The sequence below is a fragment of the Thalia democratica genome, chromosome 3, assembly GCF_965202585.1.
Source record: "Thalia democratica chromosome 3, ktThaDemo2.hap1.1, whole genome shotgun sequence".
Classification (NCBI taxonomy): domain Eukaryota; kingdom Metazoa; phylum Chordata; class Thaliacea; order Salpida; family Salpidae; genus Thalia; species Thalia democratica.
The window spans coordinates 57860669-57880055 of record NC_139167.1 but is presented as its reverse complement, the minus strand read 5'-3'; the positions used below and the strand labels follow the sequence as shown (position 1 = coordinate 57880055).

The window sequence follows — 19387 nt, the reverse complement described above, 5'->3', positions numbered from 1 at the left end:
AAAGTAAAAAGGACCAACTTAAAGTATATAATCAAATAAGTAAAACTATTAAATACATAATCTTTTAACTCAGCTGAAAAGTTATCAAATCAGAAAGAGTTAGCTTTTTATTCAGTTTTAAGGATAAAAAAATCTGAAAATATTATTTACAAGGAATAATTCATATAAAAACAATTCAGTCAAATGTAGAATGGAACATTCCAAGCACAACATACAATGACTGTCACATAAACTTTAATAAATTTTGTTCAGATAATCTTTTTAAACAACTTATTCATTCTCCTACACATAATGAACAAAACTATAAACATTCTTGATTTACAGCTTTGTAATTGTATGGGTTTTGTATAGAAGTTTCATTCAGTTGATTTGTCTTTAACCGATGCTAATGACCACAGCGTTATTTCGATTGGCATTAGTGTTGATAGGGGAACAAAGGTAACTTCTCGGTCACTCTACCCAGATTTTAACAGAGCAAAGTTTGATACAATTAATAGATTTTTGTCAAAAATAAATTGGAAAGTTAAATAAAACAAATTCAAAAAACTTTCAAGAATTTTATGATGAATTTATAAACATAATAAACTTTTCAATCAAACAATTTGTGCCTTTTAACTGAACATCACAGAAAATCAAAAATGTATCCTTTTAATATAAAAAAAAGCTGTTGAGATAAAAACTAAAACTTTATAAACAATATAAATAAGATAAGCAGTTGGTACAAAAATACAAAAAAGTTTTAAATGAATATCAAAAAGCAGTTTAAATTTTTTGTATGGAACATGGAAAAAGTTTTCTCCATAACAGAAATGCAAAATAAAATTGCTATGTAAACTTTAAGCTTAAGGTAACACCTGCTTTTTTTTGTTTTGCAAAACGAAAACAATTTACCAATAGTATCGGACTTAGATAAGGCCACTTTTTTTAATAGGCCCTTTCAAAATGTATTTGTTGAGGATGATGAAAACAATTTTTTTTTAATTTATTGATGAAGACTGTCTAGAAATGCAAAATATTTTTATAAGCAATGATGAAATAATTAATTTTCTCAACCATTTAAAAGATAAAATAACAAGAAAACCAGATAATATTCCTTCGTTTTTTATTAAACGTACTTTTTCTTTTATTTTTTTTTCAATATTACTAACCTTAAATTATTCCTTGGTTACATTTTCTGTACCAAAACAATGATAAATTTCATATGTAATACCAATACACAAAAAAGGTAGCAAACACAACCCTTTAAATTACAGACCAGGTTCTTTGGCAATTAGCTTTTGTAGAATCTTTGAAAATATAATTTGTAAAAAAATACTTGATCATCTTTTTTTAAACAACTTTATTTTACCTAAACAATTTGGTTTTCTCCCTAATCGAACATCCTGTTTTCAATTATTAGATTGCTTACACTCTTGGTTGGTGTCTTTTTTAAGCAGTAAGTCTACTAAAGTAATCTAAACAGATATCAAAAAAGCTTTTGATTCTATCTTCCATGTTAAATTAATTAAAACATTATTGCAATACAAAATTCATAGCAGTCTAGTTAGTTGGTTCAAAGAGTTTTTAAACAATAGAACTCAAAAAGTGGCAATTAACAACACATATTTAGAATCTTTACCTATTTTTAGTGGATTCCTTCAATAAGGGGTCATTGGCTCACTTCTATTTATTATTTATATATTTATTTATAAATTATATAGATTCAGAAGTTAACGTTAGCAGCAACATTAACCTCTTCGCAGATGACACAAAAAATTTTAGCCAATCGAACACAACTTTAAAGATTTCCTTAAATAAAATTTACAATTGGCTAGGGAAAGAAAATTAAATTTAAACCCTAGTAAATGTCAAGTTCTAAATATTCAAAAAAGCACTAATATATCTACCATATAATTTAAAATAACAATACAAACTCATTTTCAACTAAAAAGTTTAAGATCTCAGAATTTCTATGCTGAAAAATTTAAATGAAACCACCATATTAGTCACCTTTACCGGATTGCATCAACTAAATTTTTCAAGTTTTAAAGAGCTTTGAGTCTAAGGATACAAACATCCTTAAAAAGTTTTTTCTCATATACATTCGTTCTAAGTTGGAATATAACACACCAATCTGGTCTCCATACTTAAAAAAAGATATTAATAGATATTAATCATATAGAATCTATTCAAAGAAAATATACCAGAAAAATCTTCAACCGCTGCAATATTTCTTATAAGTCTTACCTTGAAAGAGTAACAAAATTATTATTAAATCTTTGGAACAAGAAACTTGAATTTGACCAAATTAATTTTTCTGAACTAGTTAATGATGAAGCTATAATTAATGTTCAGTCAATTTTTGAACCTTATAAAACTAATTACTTAATAAGAGGAAATAGCAAACATCAATTCAGTAATGAGGCTTGGCATATTTTTTTATCGGTCAGTTTAAATATGGAATAAACTTCCAAATGAATTAGTTTCTTGTATAAAAGTACTAAAAATTTTGATTAAAGTAAAAAAAAATTTGAGTTAAATAAAATTTTTGTTAGTAAAATTAATAAGTAATTTTTATCAACCCTTGATTTAGTTTTGAGGCTTAACTTATTCCACAGCTCAATTTTTAAAGCAGCGCTTTTTATCTAATAATCATTAATGGAGTCTTCTTTCAATATGTTAAATAATTGTTTATCTGGCCAGTCTATTTTTATTATACTATTTTTTTTTTGTTGTTAGTCAATTCGTTTAAATGTTTCATGATTGATCTTTTTACATCAAAGCGTAAATAATATAAGTTTGTGGTTAAATCATTTACTTTTTATGTTAGTATATAAATTTATCTATATTTTTTTAAAGTACGTTTTCATCTTTATTTTAAACAATGAACTTTTTGTGTAATTTTTACTTTTGATTTATTTCGTTATGTGTCTTTCTGTGGCCTAGGTCCATCATATGGAAAATAAACTTGCAATAATAATAAAGTCTTCATAAAAACATTATATTAAAAAAAAAGACAAATGTAGTAATAATTAAGGCAATATGTACTTCACTTTGAAACAATAAAATTTTAACTACTTTCTTTGTAAGTTGCAAAGAGTTAATTACAATTTATGAACTTAAACCTGCTAAAATTTTTACGTTATTCAATAACATTTTTTATTGCGTCACATGATAACATTTTAGTTTCAGTAAAAGGGGAAACAGATGAAAAATTCCTGACAGTTTTTACACTAGTTTGTAAATTTATACAAACTTGTTTGTTTACTGCAGTAAAACTATTGGCTAACTACTTTTACAGAATGAATAGTTAAAACTTTAAACTAAGTTTTATAAAAAACTTGATATTAAAAAGAATGAAAGGTTCATATATTAAAATAGTTTATAATTAAAAATGTTTTAAATAAACAATTTGGAACAAAATAAACTATTTAAACTTAATTTTTTTGTTAAAAAACTTTAAACAGTTAAACAGAAAAATATCTTTTTTAATATAAATAACGTTTATATTTAAATTTGTTGTTGTACCAAATTACTACTTGACAAAATCCAGACCTTTGACTGTTTTAGATATAAAACTTTTACTCAAGTTTAAGTAAAAATATAAATATAAAAACATTTTTGAAATAGCATTAGTTTATTTTAAACTGCATATATGAATAAAATTGTGTAAAAATGCAAGATAAATATGAAGAAAATAGGCAATCAAAGTATAGTATTTGAGCGACAAAAATAATACTAAAAATTGTTATGAAGTATACTTTTATGATTATCACTTTAGTATTGATTTTTCTTAATTAAAACTTTTGGTAAGAATCTTTAAAAAATACACAATAAAAATTGATTAAACAGACTAAATGATGTGCAAGATAATACAATAACTTTTTAATATAACATGTTTAAAAAAAAAAAAATTGTATGCTGTTAGTATGATAAATACTTCTAGTAGAGAAAACAAACAGTATATATGAAAATCTTAGAAATTATTTACATTAATTAAAAACAATTATAAAAACAAAACTTTTATACTAAAACACTGCTTCATTAAAAACGAAAGTTTTTTGATAACCAAGATGTTCTTCGCTTTGATTAATACAATTCGGAGCTATAACATCTAAAATTGCATACAAACTAAACAATGTTTCAGAGTATTTAGATTTAGCAAATGATTATAATTTCAAATGGATCAACTTAAGATAAATAACTTTGAACACAAAAGTCAGCAAACATATTACTTAATTTAGATTGTCAACAAACACATTACTATAGTAATATTTCACTTTTTCTGTTTCTTATTAGCTCATAACTGTTTCAATGCTAGTATAAAAAAAACAACTAAAAACAATTTAAATTCTAAAGATACTTTCATTACAGACAAATTAAATATTTCTCCAACAAGTAGTAGTTATGAAGGGCACAATATTTTAGTATCAGGCAAAATAAAGCATATAATTAAATAACACACAAATATTAGTTACATAATATTTAATTTCAACCTTTCCACTAAGTTTGAACTTTTCTTCTTCAAAGCTATTAAAAAAAATTACAAATATAAATGTAAATAAGGCACAATATTTTAATAGCAAGCTAAATTTTAAATATTTTTAGTATAAAGCATAATTTTAATCAAAATATCGAATGATTTGACACAAAATCATTTTTTCCACAATCATGACGTCACAATATCACGGAAGTACCACGTGACCGTAAGAGAAGTGGGGCTTGTCGTAGTTGAACATTTTGTAATCGGTGACGTACTTTTCAACGAATGACGTCACGTCTGCCATGCTTACCAGCGACCAATAGAAATGCTCCAACGACTTGGAGGTTGGCTTGTAGAAGGACTGACGCTTGGGAAAGTGAACGTGGTCTGGCGCGTTGATGGCTCTGAGTACCGTCTGTTTGATAATTTATAAACTATAAAAAAACTGACAACAAATATCATAAATAAACAATAAAAAGTTTTTAAATGAATTTAACTAACTATTTCTATTATTATTGATTGTTTTTATAAAATTAGTTGAAAAAGTGCCAACTACGGATTTTAGTTTTTTATTTGTTTTTTACAATTTAATATTTAGAATATTATGACTATTGATGGCTCTCATCATCTGTTTTTATTTTGTTTATTAAAAAAGATAAATTTTACGGTTTTTTTTTTATAAGTATTTTTATTACTGTTCTTTGAACAGAATGACTCAAAATTTACAAAACTATCAACGCACTATATATATATGTAAATAACAATTTATTTATGATTTTTATTTGTTTTTTTTTCTAATAATTACAATGGCTCTTAACATCCCACGTTATTTATTTGTAGTTACCGAAAAACATAATTATATGAACTGCTTAGATCAGGGTCAAAAATTTTAGCACCCAAAGCGAAACTCAATGGCCAGCGGTGGAATTTTTTTTTTTAAGAACAAAAAAAATTGTGGTAGAATTACAACAGGCTCTTATTTTGATTTATTATTTAACAATTTAACACCCTTTTGCTTTAATTCATTAATTTAATAAATTTTAATAAAAAAAGCATAATTAACCGATAATGCCTATCGTGCTAATCGTTCATTTAACTTTACTTCGTTTTTTTTTTTTTCAAGTTTAACACATTATAGTGATAACATGATACTGTCTGTTGGTTGCTTAAACAACTAAGTTACAAAAAATTGTTTTTAATTAAATAAATGAAAGGTACTATAGACGAAATAAAATTAAAAAGACTAAAAAACAGATGATGTTAAAAAAGATGTTAAACATCTTGTGAAGTGAAACAAAAACGTTTATTTAAATATAAAACAAATTAAATATCTTAAGAATTGTTTTTTATAAGAAAATTCTTTTTTTTGTGTTTGCATACAAAGTTAAAAATTTTATTGTTCAACCTGGGATTAATATACAAACCCTATATTTACAGGCAACTTAAATTTTAAGTGGTAACGAATTTGACCTGGATAACTAACAAAATAATCAGGCTCAAGCTCTTAACATTTTTTTTTCAGAACTTTTAACAACAACTAGAAAGTGCGCACTAGGGTGCATCTGTTGCCCCGGTAACTAAATCTTGAATAATACATATAACTAAACATAATGTATAATGTGTATGACATTTAACATAGCAAACATATGTTTCAACAAAAAAACTTCGGAATCTCCAGGGTTGCCAAATTTTTTTGGCAAATTTTCTTCAGGTTTTCAAAGTTTCCTCCAGGTTTTCAAAACTACACATTTTTGGGTCTATTTTTAGCTTAGAATTAAGTTTAAGGTAAGAAACTGTGTTAATAGTATAAAAATATTGAATAGGTACTCAAAAGCTACTTTAAATGTGTTTTTTGATTAAAAATACTTGATGATGACAAAAATATTTTATCCACATGATAGATTTTTTGAGTCAAATCGAAATTTTACTACTTAACATGTTAAAACTGTTAAAAATTCCAGGTTTTCCAGTTTTTTTCAACATTTTTCAAATTCCAGGTTTTTCCTGGTTTTAAGGTTTTTTCACAACCCTGATCTCGCTCAATGTTATCGGTGGTAACAATTTTTTTATTCAAGCGAATACTATTTTATTATTATTTGGAACTTTTATTATTTCAACAGAAAGATTATTGTTTACATTAATCACACGACACAGTTTATAAAACACATCAGACTCCAGTTCATTATTGTCAGCGGGGCCAACGAAGATTAATCTATTATTTACTTTTACAGCAATATTTCAAAAACAAACTTCAGAATCCTGCTCAATGTTGTCGGTTGTTCCAATGAAATCGTACTTCATGATGCAAGGTTGGCACAGCTCGTTCATGGGCATCCAATGCTCGTTCATGTCCAACACGTGTTCCTCGTTCAAATATTTGATGAAGTCCCGGAACTCGACGTCGTCCCCGACCACCTTGCCTTCGTACTGTGTGTATGAAGTTGTAATAATTATAATATACAAAAAGTTAAAACAACAGTATCATGTTTTGATAGTGTTGTTTGTTTAGTTCGTTGTTATTACTTATACCACGTTGCAACTTTTTGAGTCAAAATTACTATCTTAAGTGACCAGAAAACTTTACTGAGTCATCCTGAGAATTTAAAACTCTTTAAAATGATCTTGAATTTAAAAAGTTTTTTTTTTGGGAAAATCAACAAAAATCTAGTTTTTGAACAAAATTAGTTATAAAATATCAAAGTATTGAAACTTGAACAACTGAAAGTCATTCAAAATCGAGAATAGAAACTTGACTAAGATTTTCAGAATTTCTTAAATCTGTCCTGAAATTTTATAAAAAACCAAACTTGATTACAACTTAAACTCTACCAAACTATTATGTATAAAACACTTAAATGCAAATTAAAACAAACATTCAATTGATTTTTTGCAGGGTTGAACATATCATTGATTTTCTTACCGAACACCTTGTATGAGCTTTCCACTTCTCCGAATTTGTTTCTGTTTTAATTAAATTAACATTTACTCTATTTGAAAAGAAACTTATTATAACTAAGGATCTAATTATTATTATTTATTTATTGAGTGAAACATTGTTTTAAAAACAAACTTGCTAATTAATAAATTTGTAATTTTTCTCCTTTGATACAAGTTGAGAACTTAAATTGTAACTCTTAACATAAATATAAAAGTATATAAATTTATTAAATGTAAAAAAATTACAAAAAATAATAAGAAAAACATTTCAATCAGATTAGCGAAAAAATCTAAGAAAGTCAAAATAAAAAGTGAGACGTCCAGAAAAAGATACAAAATGTGTCTGTTTTCACAACAAAAAGTTAAGCTTGAAATATTTAGGTGTAAATAACAAGTGTGTCTACTTTTTGAATTATTAATTTCTTTTATAAATAAACACTGCATCATGGCTTAAAAAACCCATGTAGCGATTAGTAGAACAAAATATTCAAACGTTTCAAATTTTTTTTTCATATCAGATAAAATATGATATGTTATCACATTTATAACAATATAAACTAGTGCAAAACTAAAATTTAAATGTATTAACAAATTTTTCAACACACACCATTTTTATTTATTTATACCAACCTGTAAGCAGACACGACTCTCTCTGACGGGTTCCTGACAAACATGAACTTGTAGTAGTTTTCCATCATGTACCTGATAAAACATTTTACTACTTAGATATTTTCATTAATTATCATATAATATTTATCAACCTGAAACTGATACCATACAAAACATAAACTTATTTATTTCGTATGTATGATGGTTGTCCATCCTGAAACTGATACCAAATATAAAACATTTCTTATTACATTATCATGTATGATATTCACCTGATCTGGTCCTCCTTGTACTCGGACAGCTTGGTGAACCCGCTGTGGTCCATCTTTTTCACCTGGTTTATATCGTCAATTTTACCTTCCAACAGCATCACCACCTTCTTCCAGTTGGAACAAGCAACCTGTGTGATAAGAAATAATCTCAATGATTTACAATTATTGTACTTTTATTGTTCCTTCTTTGTACAGGATTTCAGAAGGTTTAAAAAAGTTTTATTTTTGCTTAAATTGCAACATTTTTATCATTACATTTTTTTAACATTTCTTATTACTGCCGAAAGAGTAATAATCTGGTGTTGTGCTGCCTGATTGATGAAATAAATATGTTTAACAACTTAATTATTTTTCCAGTTGAAATAAGACACCTACGCGGTTAATATTCTGTTTTAACTACTTGTTTATTACTATTTATAACCTCCCTTTATACTGTCAAAAAAGTGTTGCCTTAGACTAGGGGTGGGCGACGTTTTTCAATCAACGGGACGGATCCGAAAAAAAAAAAAAAATCGTTTGCGGGCCAGAGCATTTTGAATTATTGATTTACGGCATTCAGTATCTGGATCCAAACGAAAAAAAACTTTTTTAGATCAGAATCCGACTGGATACTAATTTTAAGTCAAGATCCGGATCCGGTCGGATTTTGACTTAAATAAAAGTTTTGGATCCGGCCGGAAACTAATTTTATGGATACAATTGATCACTTTTTGAATCTTTCAAATTTACAAAACTTTCTCAAGTCTGACAACTTAAGATGTAGATTGAGACGTGTCAGATGTTTAAATAATGTCTATAAATAGAACTGACATTGTAATTGACAAAGGTACGTATGTAAAATATCGTACTTAAAAAACACTTTGCTTGGGGTAATTTGGCAAAAAGATATTCCAACTAAGTTAAAACAACACAAAATATTAGGACAAAATGGTGTATTTATTAGTACACATTAACTTATAAAGTCATTTTTTAACATGTTTTTAAAGTCAAATTCTTAGAGTTTTGTTTGGTAAAAGTATTATAAAAAGTTTTATAAAATTATTGTAATATTGACCCTTCGCGGGCCTGTCACTTTGCTCGCGGGCCGGTCATTTTCACTCTGCGAGCCAGATCCGGCCCGTACGTTGCCCACCCCTACCTTAGACCAAAAGTAGGGTAAATTAATCATTTTTAAATTAAGTATTATTTTTTTGATCAACTAAGCTAACAGTTATTTTTACTGCTTTAAAAAATTCAAAGTATCTTTAGATGTAAAAGGGGTAAAAGTTAGATAGTTCAACAGGTTCTTTATGGAAAGTGAAAACTACAAAGGCAGATATAGACGATTTCAATAAAATTTATCTTATCCTTCACTTTTTAAGCAATTATTTTAAACTTTTCCCTGTCTTATTTTTATTAAACTTTGTATGTTTAATTATTTACATTCTATTTTAAAAATATTCATACAAAAAAAATATTAGGTTTGGTTGTATATATTTCTAAATCTGTTTCCTACAAGTTGTTTGTAATGTTAAAATTCAAGTTTCATAAAAATTTAAAATACCTTGCTTTAAAAGTGAAGGAGGAGTCAGACTTTAAGTGATTTTTTTTATTTTCGATATGAATGTTTTATATTCCATACAATTGTGTTAACTTTTTTTTACAAAGTTGGGTATACCTGAAATGTTAATTGATTTTTTTTCTATAAGGAGTCTCTTACAGTACATATCCAAAGCTTTTAAACAAAACCAATGTTAATTTCTGTAAAAAAAATTTGGACCCCTCAATGGCTTTAACTATTTAATTTATAAGACATGCAGCAAACTTCATTTCTAACACTTATTTTATTTTTTTGTTCTCACTTTTTAAAACAAATAAAATGTTCAATATTAGCCATCTAACAATATTTTTTTGTATCTATTTATTGTGTTTATCTTTCATAAGTAAAAATTTTAACATCCTCGTTGTATTATTTGCATAAAAAAATCGTTTTAATGGGAAAATAACTAATAAAAAATAAATAACAACTGTCTTACATAATTTATAAAAAGAAATTATTTACTTTGTATTTAAATTGTTTAAAAATTATTCATAACATTGTCATTTTTATAAAGTGCCATTCAATTTGTTGTTTTTATATTTTAAACAAACAACCAACTCGTCAATTACTTTCTATCAAGTATAACTACATACTGGGTTGCCAATAGTGTTTGGGAAATTTTCTCCAGGTTTTTAAAATTTCCTCTAAGTTTTTATAAGTACACATTTTTGGGTCTATTTTTAGTTAAAAGTTGAGTTTAAGTAATAAACTGTGTTAAATAGTATAAAAACATTCAAAAGATACTCTAAAGCTACTTTAAATGTGTTTAAAAAAAAATTGTTGATGATGACAAAAAATTTTTGTCTACATGAAAATTTTTTTGAGTCAAATCGAAATTTTACTACTTAAAATATTAAGTTGTTGAAAATTCCAGGTTTTTCAAGGTTTTTTTGGCACACCTGTACATATCAAATTAGTTTCTTATAGTTGTTTTTCTACAAGGTTTAACTTTTAAAATTGTTTAAAAAAATTTACAGATAATGTTTAGTAGTTTGTGCACTTTGTATATTCAAAATAGATTGAAAATGAACGTTTTTGTGTATGTGGAAAACATGCTGTTATAAATTAAAATGTAACTGCTATTTTTTATATTGCTATAACAAGTTTTCTTAAAAATAACTAAATGTACAGTTTTATAAATAATTCTCATTTATATTAATATTATATATTTTGAAAACAATAAAAGTACATAAAATTTCATAATGTTTAGAACATAACAATTTTAAGTAAATTAGCTTTTTTGTTTTATATTAGTTTTAACGTTTTATCAATCAAATAAAACTTTCCTTAGGCATGAAGCAAAAAAAAAGTTTTCAATTAATGTCATATACAACATATTTTCCAAATATAAAACACAAAATAAACCAAACAAATACTTTCAAGTTGTTAATATACTCAATTTGGGCGTGTAGCAATACTTGTTCAAGAAGTCTCATTAAACTTAATATAATGTAAACTATTTCGAAAATAATAAAACTACAACAAACTTAAAAACAATTTTAGCATATTAGTTATAAATAAACTTATTTTATTCTTCTAATTAGTTTTCAATATCAGTCTAACAAACTTCACCTTTGGCGTGTAGCAAACATAAAATCATATTATAATAATTAAAATTTTTATTTATTCAATATAAACATTCAAGAAATAATGTTCATTAAATTAAATTTTAAAAAATAAAATAATTTTATTAAATAGCTTAATTTGAGGGCATATGGGGATAAACACTTTTTTTTTCCATTTTAGTCATATTTTTTTGCAAAATTTTATAAAAAGTATTGTACAGTATAAACTCTAAACTTTAAAATAAGAGCCAGTGTTAAATTTTGGAAAAAAAAAACTTGGACCCTGCCTATGCCCATAATATACAATAATTTACAATAAAGAAATACATAACAAACCTGAAAAATACTTTTAACTAAGTTAATTTTATTATTTTTATTTATTTAAGAAAACTCATCTTGGGAGTGAAGCATTACAGGAATTTTCCAGTTAGAAAACAAAAAAGGTTTAATTTAGTTTTAATATCCAATACTTCAAAACATATAAATCTATCATTTGTCATTTTATTAAACAAACAAAACCATACTATTCATAACATTCAAAGTGAAGTTAAATTATGGTTATACAAATATTCCAATTAAACTAATATTAATCTTACCTTGGGCGTGTAGCAATAGAGGAACTTGTACTTGTCATTCACAATCACGTGTTTCATCAGCACGTCTCTCTGCTTCTTTGTCAGCTCGTTCAATCTGGTGGGAAGGTCTTGCGAGTAAGAGCACACGTCAGTCACCGATCTCTTGATTGATTCGCTGTCTGCCTGTCATCAATACTCAGTATAAATGTGTATGATGTTTACAGGACAAAATAATCCGTTTTTCACTGGAAAACGTTTAAAATAAAAAAAGAATTCGTTCATTTTTTTAAAGACAGAAGAAGTAATAATGTATTTTTATATAATTTTGTTCTTACTAGAAATTTAATGGTTTACTGTCTGAACAAAGGGGTTAGCATTGACTTGGACGCTGGAGATAAAAAAGGGTTTAAGATATATATGATGTTTTACGTTTAAATTGAAGTTTTTTTATAGTATTATCGTTCAAGAGAAAGTATAACTAGTTCTTAATAATTCTCTTGGGAGTAGTTCTATAGCTTAAAAACTTTATTACATACTGATTCATTGTCTGCCTATCATGAATACTCAGTATAAAAATATTTCGGTATGGTGGTTGTAAAACTTGTTACATTGAAAAACATGTCACATGTTCAGTGTTTCAACATGGTTGGTAAAAAAATATATTATTTATTTTCTATATGTCATTAATTCAGTATGTAAGCATGCATGCTGTGCTATACTATTTTTTTGGCTTTAAAAAGCACATGTGTTTAGTGTTTTAAATGTTGTTACTAGAAATTTATTTATTAATTTTCTATACATTATCAATGCAGAATGTAAGTATGCATGCTGCGTTATACATATTGTGGAACATTTTAATAATTAAATCTGTAAATCTGCAATTTTTTTACAAAGGTTTTGAAATACTTTTTCAAATATGAACTGCTTCACTTTTTGTATAACTTTTTGATAGTGTTATCTTACTATTATTTTTATATGTAGGAAAATAATTATACATTTACTCTGTTTTAAGTAGACACAAAAATAAGTCAAAATAGTTCTATGGTTTTAAACTTTTCTTGCAGCATTTTATCCCAACTGATAAACAAATACTTTTTTTTTTTTAATGAAATTACAGTTTTTTTAATTGAGCATACAATTGATAAATCATAACTAAATTAGTGTTGTTAGACATGCAAACTATTATGAATAATTTTTTTTGCATGAAAAACTAATAACTAGAAACTTTTACATCTAAAGCATATTAGAACCAACATTTCTTCTATTCAAGTGATAAAAATCTCTACTAAACAAAAACATATTATCTACAGAATTATTATCTAATTGATCTTACACCTCTAATCTAAACTACTAAGCAAAAAACCACAAAAAATACTAACAACTCTCTTCGAAGTCCCATTGTACTTGTACGCTTCTTTCTGCTTGAAGTCAAAATAAATGTCATCGCTTGTATCAGGCACCATCTTGCTGTACTTGTCTCTGCTCAGCGTCTGACACGCTTGATCCATGTTCCATTTTGATATTATGTAGATGGGCATGAGCAGCACTGAAGCAGTGAGAATGTAAGTTCTGTTAAACCTCATTTCGTTGCAATTAGACATTAGCCTCTATGAAAAATTGTTTGAGTTTTATCTTTTACATGCAGGTAAATGTTATTTTAATGATATTATTATTTATACAGTAATTTATATTTACACATTTTATCAATGTGATTTTGATCTCATATATACACTAATATATACAGAAATCAGTACTACTTAAAAATAAAATTTTAGTGTAGTTAAATTTAATAAGTTTTGTGGCAATCTGTATTTATTTTTAGTAGGAGTTCTAAAATTAATTTATAATAATAAAAAGAATATAAGATAAAACTGCTACTCTTTAAGTGAATAAAACGGTCCTGAATTATTATGTGTTTTTTTTAAAGCTTAATTTTTTTTTTAATAAAATCTGAGTTCTTAAACAAAATTTGTTAAGAAATAGAAAATATTGGAACTAAATCTAACTCAAAATCTACAAAAAATCCTGAGATTTTTTAAAATTCGTAACACTACTAATACAGTTTTTTATAAAAATCAAAACTATTCTGAGTCAGTGTGAGCCTTAAAAAATATCTTGAGCTGTCCTGAGTCATCCTGACATTTTTTTTTGGAAAATATCCTGAGTATCCTGAGTGTGTGACAACCCTGGTAAAAGGATAAAATAATATTGACTTTTGTTTGAAACCTTACAATATGAATTATGTCAGTTTTTATAGAATATAATCATTAAAACTAACAACTAAGATTAGTTGATTTTCTAAAAACTTCCAATTCATATATATATAGACTGCAATTTTTTCACTGTCTATTTCCTTAGAAATTTAAAATTATTTTTTTTTAAGATAGAGACTTCAAATTTTAAGAAATCATTTATTAACTAGTTAAAAAGATTTTTTAAAACAACATTAAAACTACAAAAATAGTTTAGAACATTTAAAAAAGGTGTTTAAGGCCATAGGGAGGGTCTGACATTTTTTTACAAAATTTAACTTTGGTTTTTATATGAAAGCTTTGAATACAAACTACAAGCTAATTTTTATACAAATAAAAAATATCATTTAACTATTGAGATATTTAATTTTTTGTAAAAAGTTTCTGATACAAGCGCATAACCGCAAATTTTTTGGGGTCAATATTCTCAGAAGTTTAAAAATTCACCAAAAATCTATCTCCTCCTTCATTTTCAAGCAATCTTCTTCAAATTTTCAGGAAATGTTCCTTATATTGAAAGAAAAAAATACTACTTTAGAATTTTAATAATGTAGAAAAACAAAAACTTTATCACAAAGTTGAAAAAGTGTTTTTTTTAATTCCTAAGTAAAGTTTTTTTGTTATTTTACAAAGATTAGACTGTGAAAGTTTGAAGAAGATTGCTTGAAAAATGTAGGAGGAGATAGATTTAAAAAAAAATAGTCTTCTTTTACTGTTTTAGTTTTCCCTTTCCATAGGGAACCTATTATGCAGCCCGACTTTGACTAGTCATATCTCAAAAACTAATCTGAATTTTTTGAAACGATAAAAAGCATCTTCAAGCTTAAAAAAAACTCTATAAAATAAAATCAATTCGTAAAATACTGATTTCCCCCCCCCCCCTATGGCCTTAACTAATTAACTTTTTTATTTAATTAAATAACTTTTTGATTAATTTTTTTAAATAATTTAGTTTTAAATTATTAGTAATTAATTTTCTGTAAAAATTTGAAGATAACTGACTAAACTTAAAGAAAGAATTATATTTTAAATGCTAAACTGATTTAGGTATTTGGATCTTAAGTTTGTTTCTAGTGATCCTAAAACTATAAGTGCTTAAAAAAAGATTGCTTTAAATATAGTTATAAAAACCTTTTCTTAAATAACTACAAGGAGTAGATCTAAATCTCATTTTTATGTATGATTGATTTTTATTGAAATTGATTAATGTTATATGTGCAGCAGATTGTTATGGGTCTTTTATAATATAAATGTTTTGCTAATGAAAGAGTGATTGTTATACATTGTTGAAATAAATTAAATATTTTGTTAATTTGTTTTATTTGTCACCTTATTGTTACTGAGTTAGTTTAAATACAATTAATTTTATTTATTTTTTATTGCAAATTAAGAGGTTTAAGTAAAATGTTAATACAGCTTTATATTTTTGTTATTATTATACCTATATTTTTTGAGTTTTACATCTACTAACAAAATTATATAATACTTGTTATTGAGATTTTTTTTTTAATACACTAATATTATTATTTTTTTATTTTGATACTCAAAGAATTTTTTAATTTAAATTTTCTTTTATAAAATTTAATACTTTTAGTCAGATATTGTTTAATTGAGTTGCAACAGCTGATTGTGAGTTCACACTGGTGGCAGTGATCACATGATTGGATTGTTGATGTGTTTTTTGTTGTAACGACAGATACTTACTTTGAGCTTCTAGGGATTTGAGGTTCATTATTTTCCCACACTTTGTGATTTTTAGTCTTGAGTAACTTAACCTTGTGAGTTCTACCAAATGACACCAACAAGGTAATTTTTCAATTAAATAGATAGCTTTTTTTATATGTTTGGTTAGTTTAATATTGATTTTAAAGAGAGAGGTAGAATTACAGATGATAACAAATTGCTTTCTTTATCTTAAAAAGTGTTTATCATTGTAGAGGGGAGAGAGAGTCTGATGATATTCTACCATAAAAAATATAGCTTTCTAACCTTTTATTTTCAGAAAAAAAACTTAAAAAAGACTTTTCTTATTCCAGTTGTTTGGCTACTATGGTGGCACATAGTTTGGAAACGGCTAGCATAGTTAAACCAAAATATTTAGAACCAAGTAGTGTAAATAAATCTTAATTTCAAATCGTTTAGCAAACGTCTAATGAAGCTAAAACCAAAATATCTGGCCTGATGGGTTTTTTGTCTTGATTATGGCTTTGAAAACTCTATGAGTTATATGTTGCAATATCACAACTCAGTGGTTGACACATATACAAAATAAAAGAATATACTAATTTAATAATGTGGTTATCAGTACCAAAGTAAAACTACATCGAGCTAGCTTGATTACTTTCAGATCAAAAATTATAATAGGTACTTAGACTGAATCAAAGCTAATTACCATTTAAGTTATTAAGTTTATTGATTAAATATCATTGACTTATGATATTTGAACGTTTTGAAACTGAAGACATATTATTAATTGTTCTATTATAAGATTAAGAAGTATTAAGCTTCTTGCAGAAGAGGCCTTATTTATACACAAACTGTGTGGCCTGATGACATAGGGGTCCTAATGATGGCTTTGAAACTGACGGAGTTGAACATTTCAAGATAAATGCAGTGGCCAGCACATAAACAGCACAAAAATAAAATAATTTAAATTATGCTTTTATTCATAAGCTGGCAAAATTTTGTACAAACTGCAATCAAGCATGTATTCACTTTAATTAATGCTCCATCCAACCATGGAGGGTTGAGTCTAAAGCCAATTGTGTATTCACTACAGGGGAATTTCAAGTTAGACAGTATAAAGAAAAGCTATAAGGTGGAAAAACCATAAGTCTTACTTTTACTTAAAAGACATTGGTCGGCAAACTGCACTCCCCTAAAATAAATTTTCTCCCCTGCGATGTACCTCTTAGCAAAAATTACTATTTTGAAACATTAGTTAAAAATTATTTACCAATACAGATAAGCTTGTAGCTCGATAACTTAAATAACTAACAAAGCTATGTTAGTGTTTGTTTAACCATGTTTTTAGTTAGAAATAGTTTTCTTGTTGATTAATACAAATACTTTTAGTACTGGCGACCCGCCGAAAATCTGTTTTTATGCAAAGCGGTCCACAACCATTTTTTTACACAACGATTGTAGTTGTATAAGTAATACTAGAACTCTTTTTGGGAACGACTAAAAAAGCGCTTTAAATAGTTGGTCTTAGTTTCTTGTCTACGAAAATACCTTTGGTTATTGAATAATCTACTTCAAAAAATCTAATTCGGTCATATAAATAAAATTCCTAATTTAAAAAGAGAACTGTTAGTCGTAATTTTAAGTAATTTATTTGATTAAATCAATATAACAAACTTTAAATTTCAATTATGTATTACAATAGAATTCATAATTTGTTCTATATCCATTAATTATAAACACTTAAAAAATTATCAATATGCAATTATAATTAGGAGAAACTTAGTAAACCTAATAAAATGGGGATTCAACAGATGATTTACGAAAACTCTAGAGTCTAGCTAGACTAGACTTAAGAAGTCTAAATAAAACAAACTGATTTGATTTATAAAACATTAAAGAAATGTTACAAAATTAAAGTAATAAATTAACTACAGTAATAGAAAAATAGCAACAACATCAAATTACTAAGATTTACTAGATTTATTTAAGAATGAACTAATGACAATTAGTTGCCTAAAACATCAAAAAAATATTTTTTTCTGCAAACTTTAGGTGCTTCGTTTAATTAAAATTTTATCTATATTTATATGTAACTAAATAATAAAACTTCTTTTTTAATCTGTTTGTTATATATTTGGGTAAGGTAGGTTAAAGATAACGTATTAATTAAAAAATTTTGGTAAAAATTATTTGGAGATATAGGTTTAGATGTTATTAATATGCTGTTGTTCCATGCGTTACCTCTTTTGCATGATCAAATAATTTCCTACACCTTAGTACTGCAGCCATTCTAACTTCTTAGTTTTGCTTTAAAAACCAGTTTGGTTTTTAAGATTTTAAGAACTGTGCGTCAGATCTCACTGTATACATACTATCTTATGTATAAATAAATTTGTGTTTTTCCATTTAGTACAAAGTTAATTAAAACTAAACAAAGTACCATATAAAACGAGATATAGTTTGTTGAACATACTAAGTTTATTGAACGACAAAAAAAGCATTCTAAACAATTGGTTCTTGAACCTGGTGTATGAAAAAGCCTTTTGGTTGTCCAGTTGTACACAATTTGGATACAGTTTACTGTCTTGTCCAGGACAATAACTGAACAGTAAACTTAAATCCAATTGTAAGTTTTTCGCTTCCGCATTTTTCTTTCTTTTTTCTGACAACTTTAATCGACTTGGTGGAAGTTTTGACTTTTTTCAAGCTTCCTGGTTGTTCGATACTGAAAGCGTTTGAAAATTAAATAGTTCTTTAAAGAATCCAACTGCTATTTCTGATAATTTGTTTGATAAGAACATAATCATTTTTAAAATTTTATGCAACTAACAAATGTTTTTGATAAATAGAATTAAAGATAAAACATTAAGTTTGAAAACCATTAAAGCTGACAAAAAAATAAACTTGCATTAACTAAAAACTGAAGTAAGCTATTCGTTTCTGAATAGTTTAAGTTATATTTAACACCCTTAAATATACAATATATCAGGTGCTTAAATAAATTACCATATGAATTTGTATTTTTTCATACTTGCTTAATAAACTAAATTGTCATCAAAAACGAACTGAAAATTAAAACAATTTTTAATGCTGCCTTAAGATATATTCTGTACACCGCGTTTCCCCATCAAAGGTGATTAGAAACTTTTTATAGGTAAAAAACACTTAACAAACGAAAATTACCTTTTTTTGCTGGAGACTTTAGACCTGCTGAACTTTTCAGACAAGGAGTTTAAAAGTCCACTTTTCTTCGAGGCGTCTTTGGGATTGAATGAAGAATTGTAAAGGGGATTTTCAAACGAGGTTGTGCCAATTTTGCTCAAAACCCGACTGTTCGACTCTTTTAGCGTAGCAATGTAGTCCTAATAAATTACATAAAAAAATAAGTAAATGTTTTCAACAGTTATATAAAAAGTTGTTGTAAAAATTAAAAAAAAAACTAACCTCGTA

General features: G+C 26.1%; 1 protein-coding gene across 1 annotated transcript; it reads right to left on the bottom strand.

The window, feature by feature from the left end:
- Positions 1-3798: 3798 nt before the first annotated feature.
- Positions 3799-13599, bottom strand: LOC145831592 (carbohydrate sulfotransferase 14-like). Its single transcript, XM_082938898.1, has 7 exons — positions 13379-13599; positions 12021-12182; positions 8281-8408; positions 8030-8101; positions 7336-7423; positions 6713-6889; positions 3799-4877 (listed from the first exon to the last, which is right to left on the bottom strand). The coding sequence occupies exons 1-7, from the start codon at positions 13580-13582 to the stop codon at positions 4665-4667; spliced, it is 1044 nt and encodes a 347-aa protein (XP_082795024.1). The 5' UTR covers positions 13583-13599; the 3' UTR covers positions 3799-4664.
- Positions 13600-19387: the final 5788 nt, after the last annotated feature.

Excerpts from the sequence above, each read along its gene's own strand:
- LOC145831592 (XM_082938898.1), bottom strand. The coding sequence starts at position 13,582 with ATGAGGTTTAACAGAACTTACATTCTCACTGCTTCAGTGCTGCTCATG. Across the intron at positions 12,183-13,378 it reads ATGGGACTTCGAAGAGAGTT|GCAGACAGCGAATCAATCAA; the intron begins GTTAGTATTTTT and ends TATTGATGACAG. Across the intron at positions 7,424-8,029 it reads AGAGTCGTGTCTGCTTACAG|AAACAAATTCGGAGAAGTGG; the intron begins GTTGGTATAAAT and ends TAATTAAAACAG.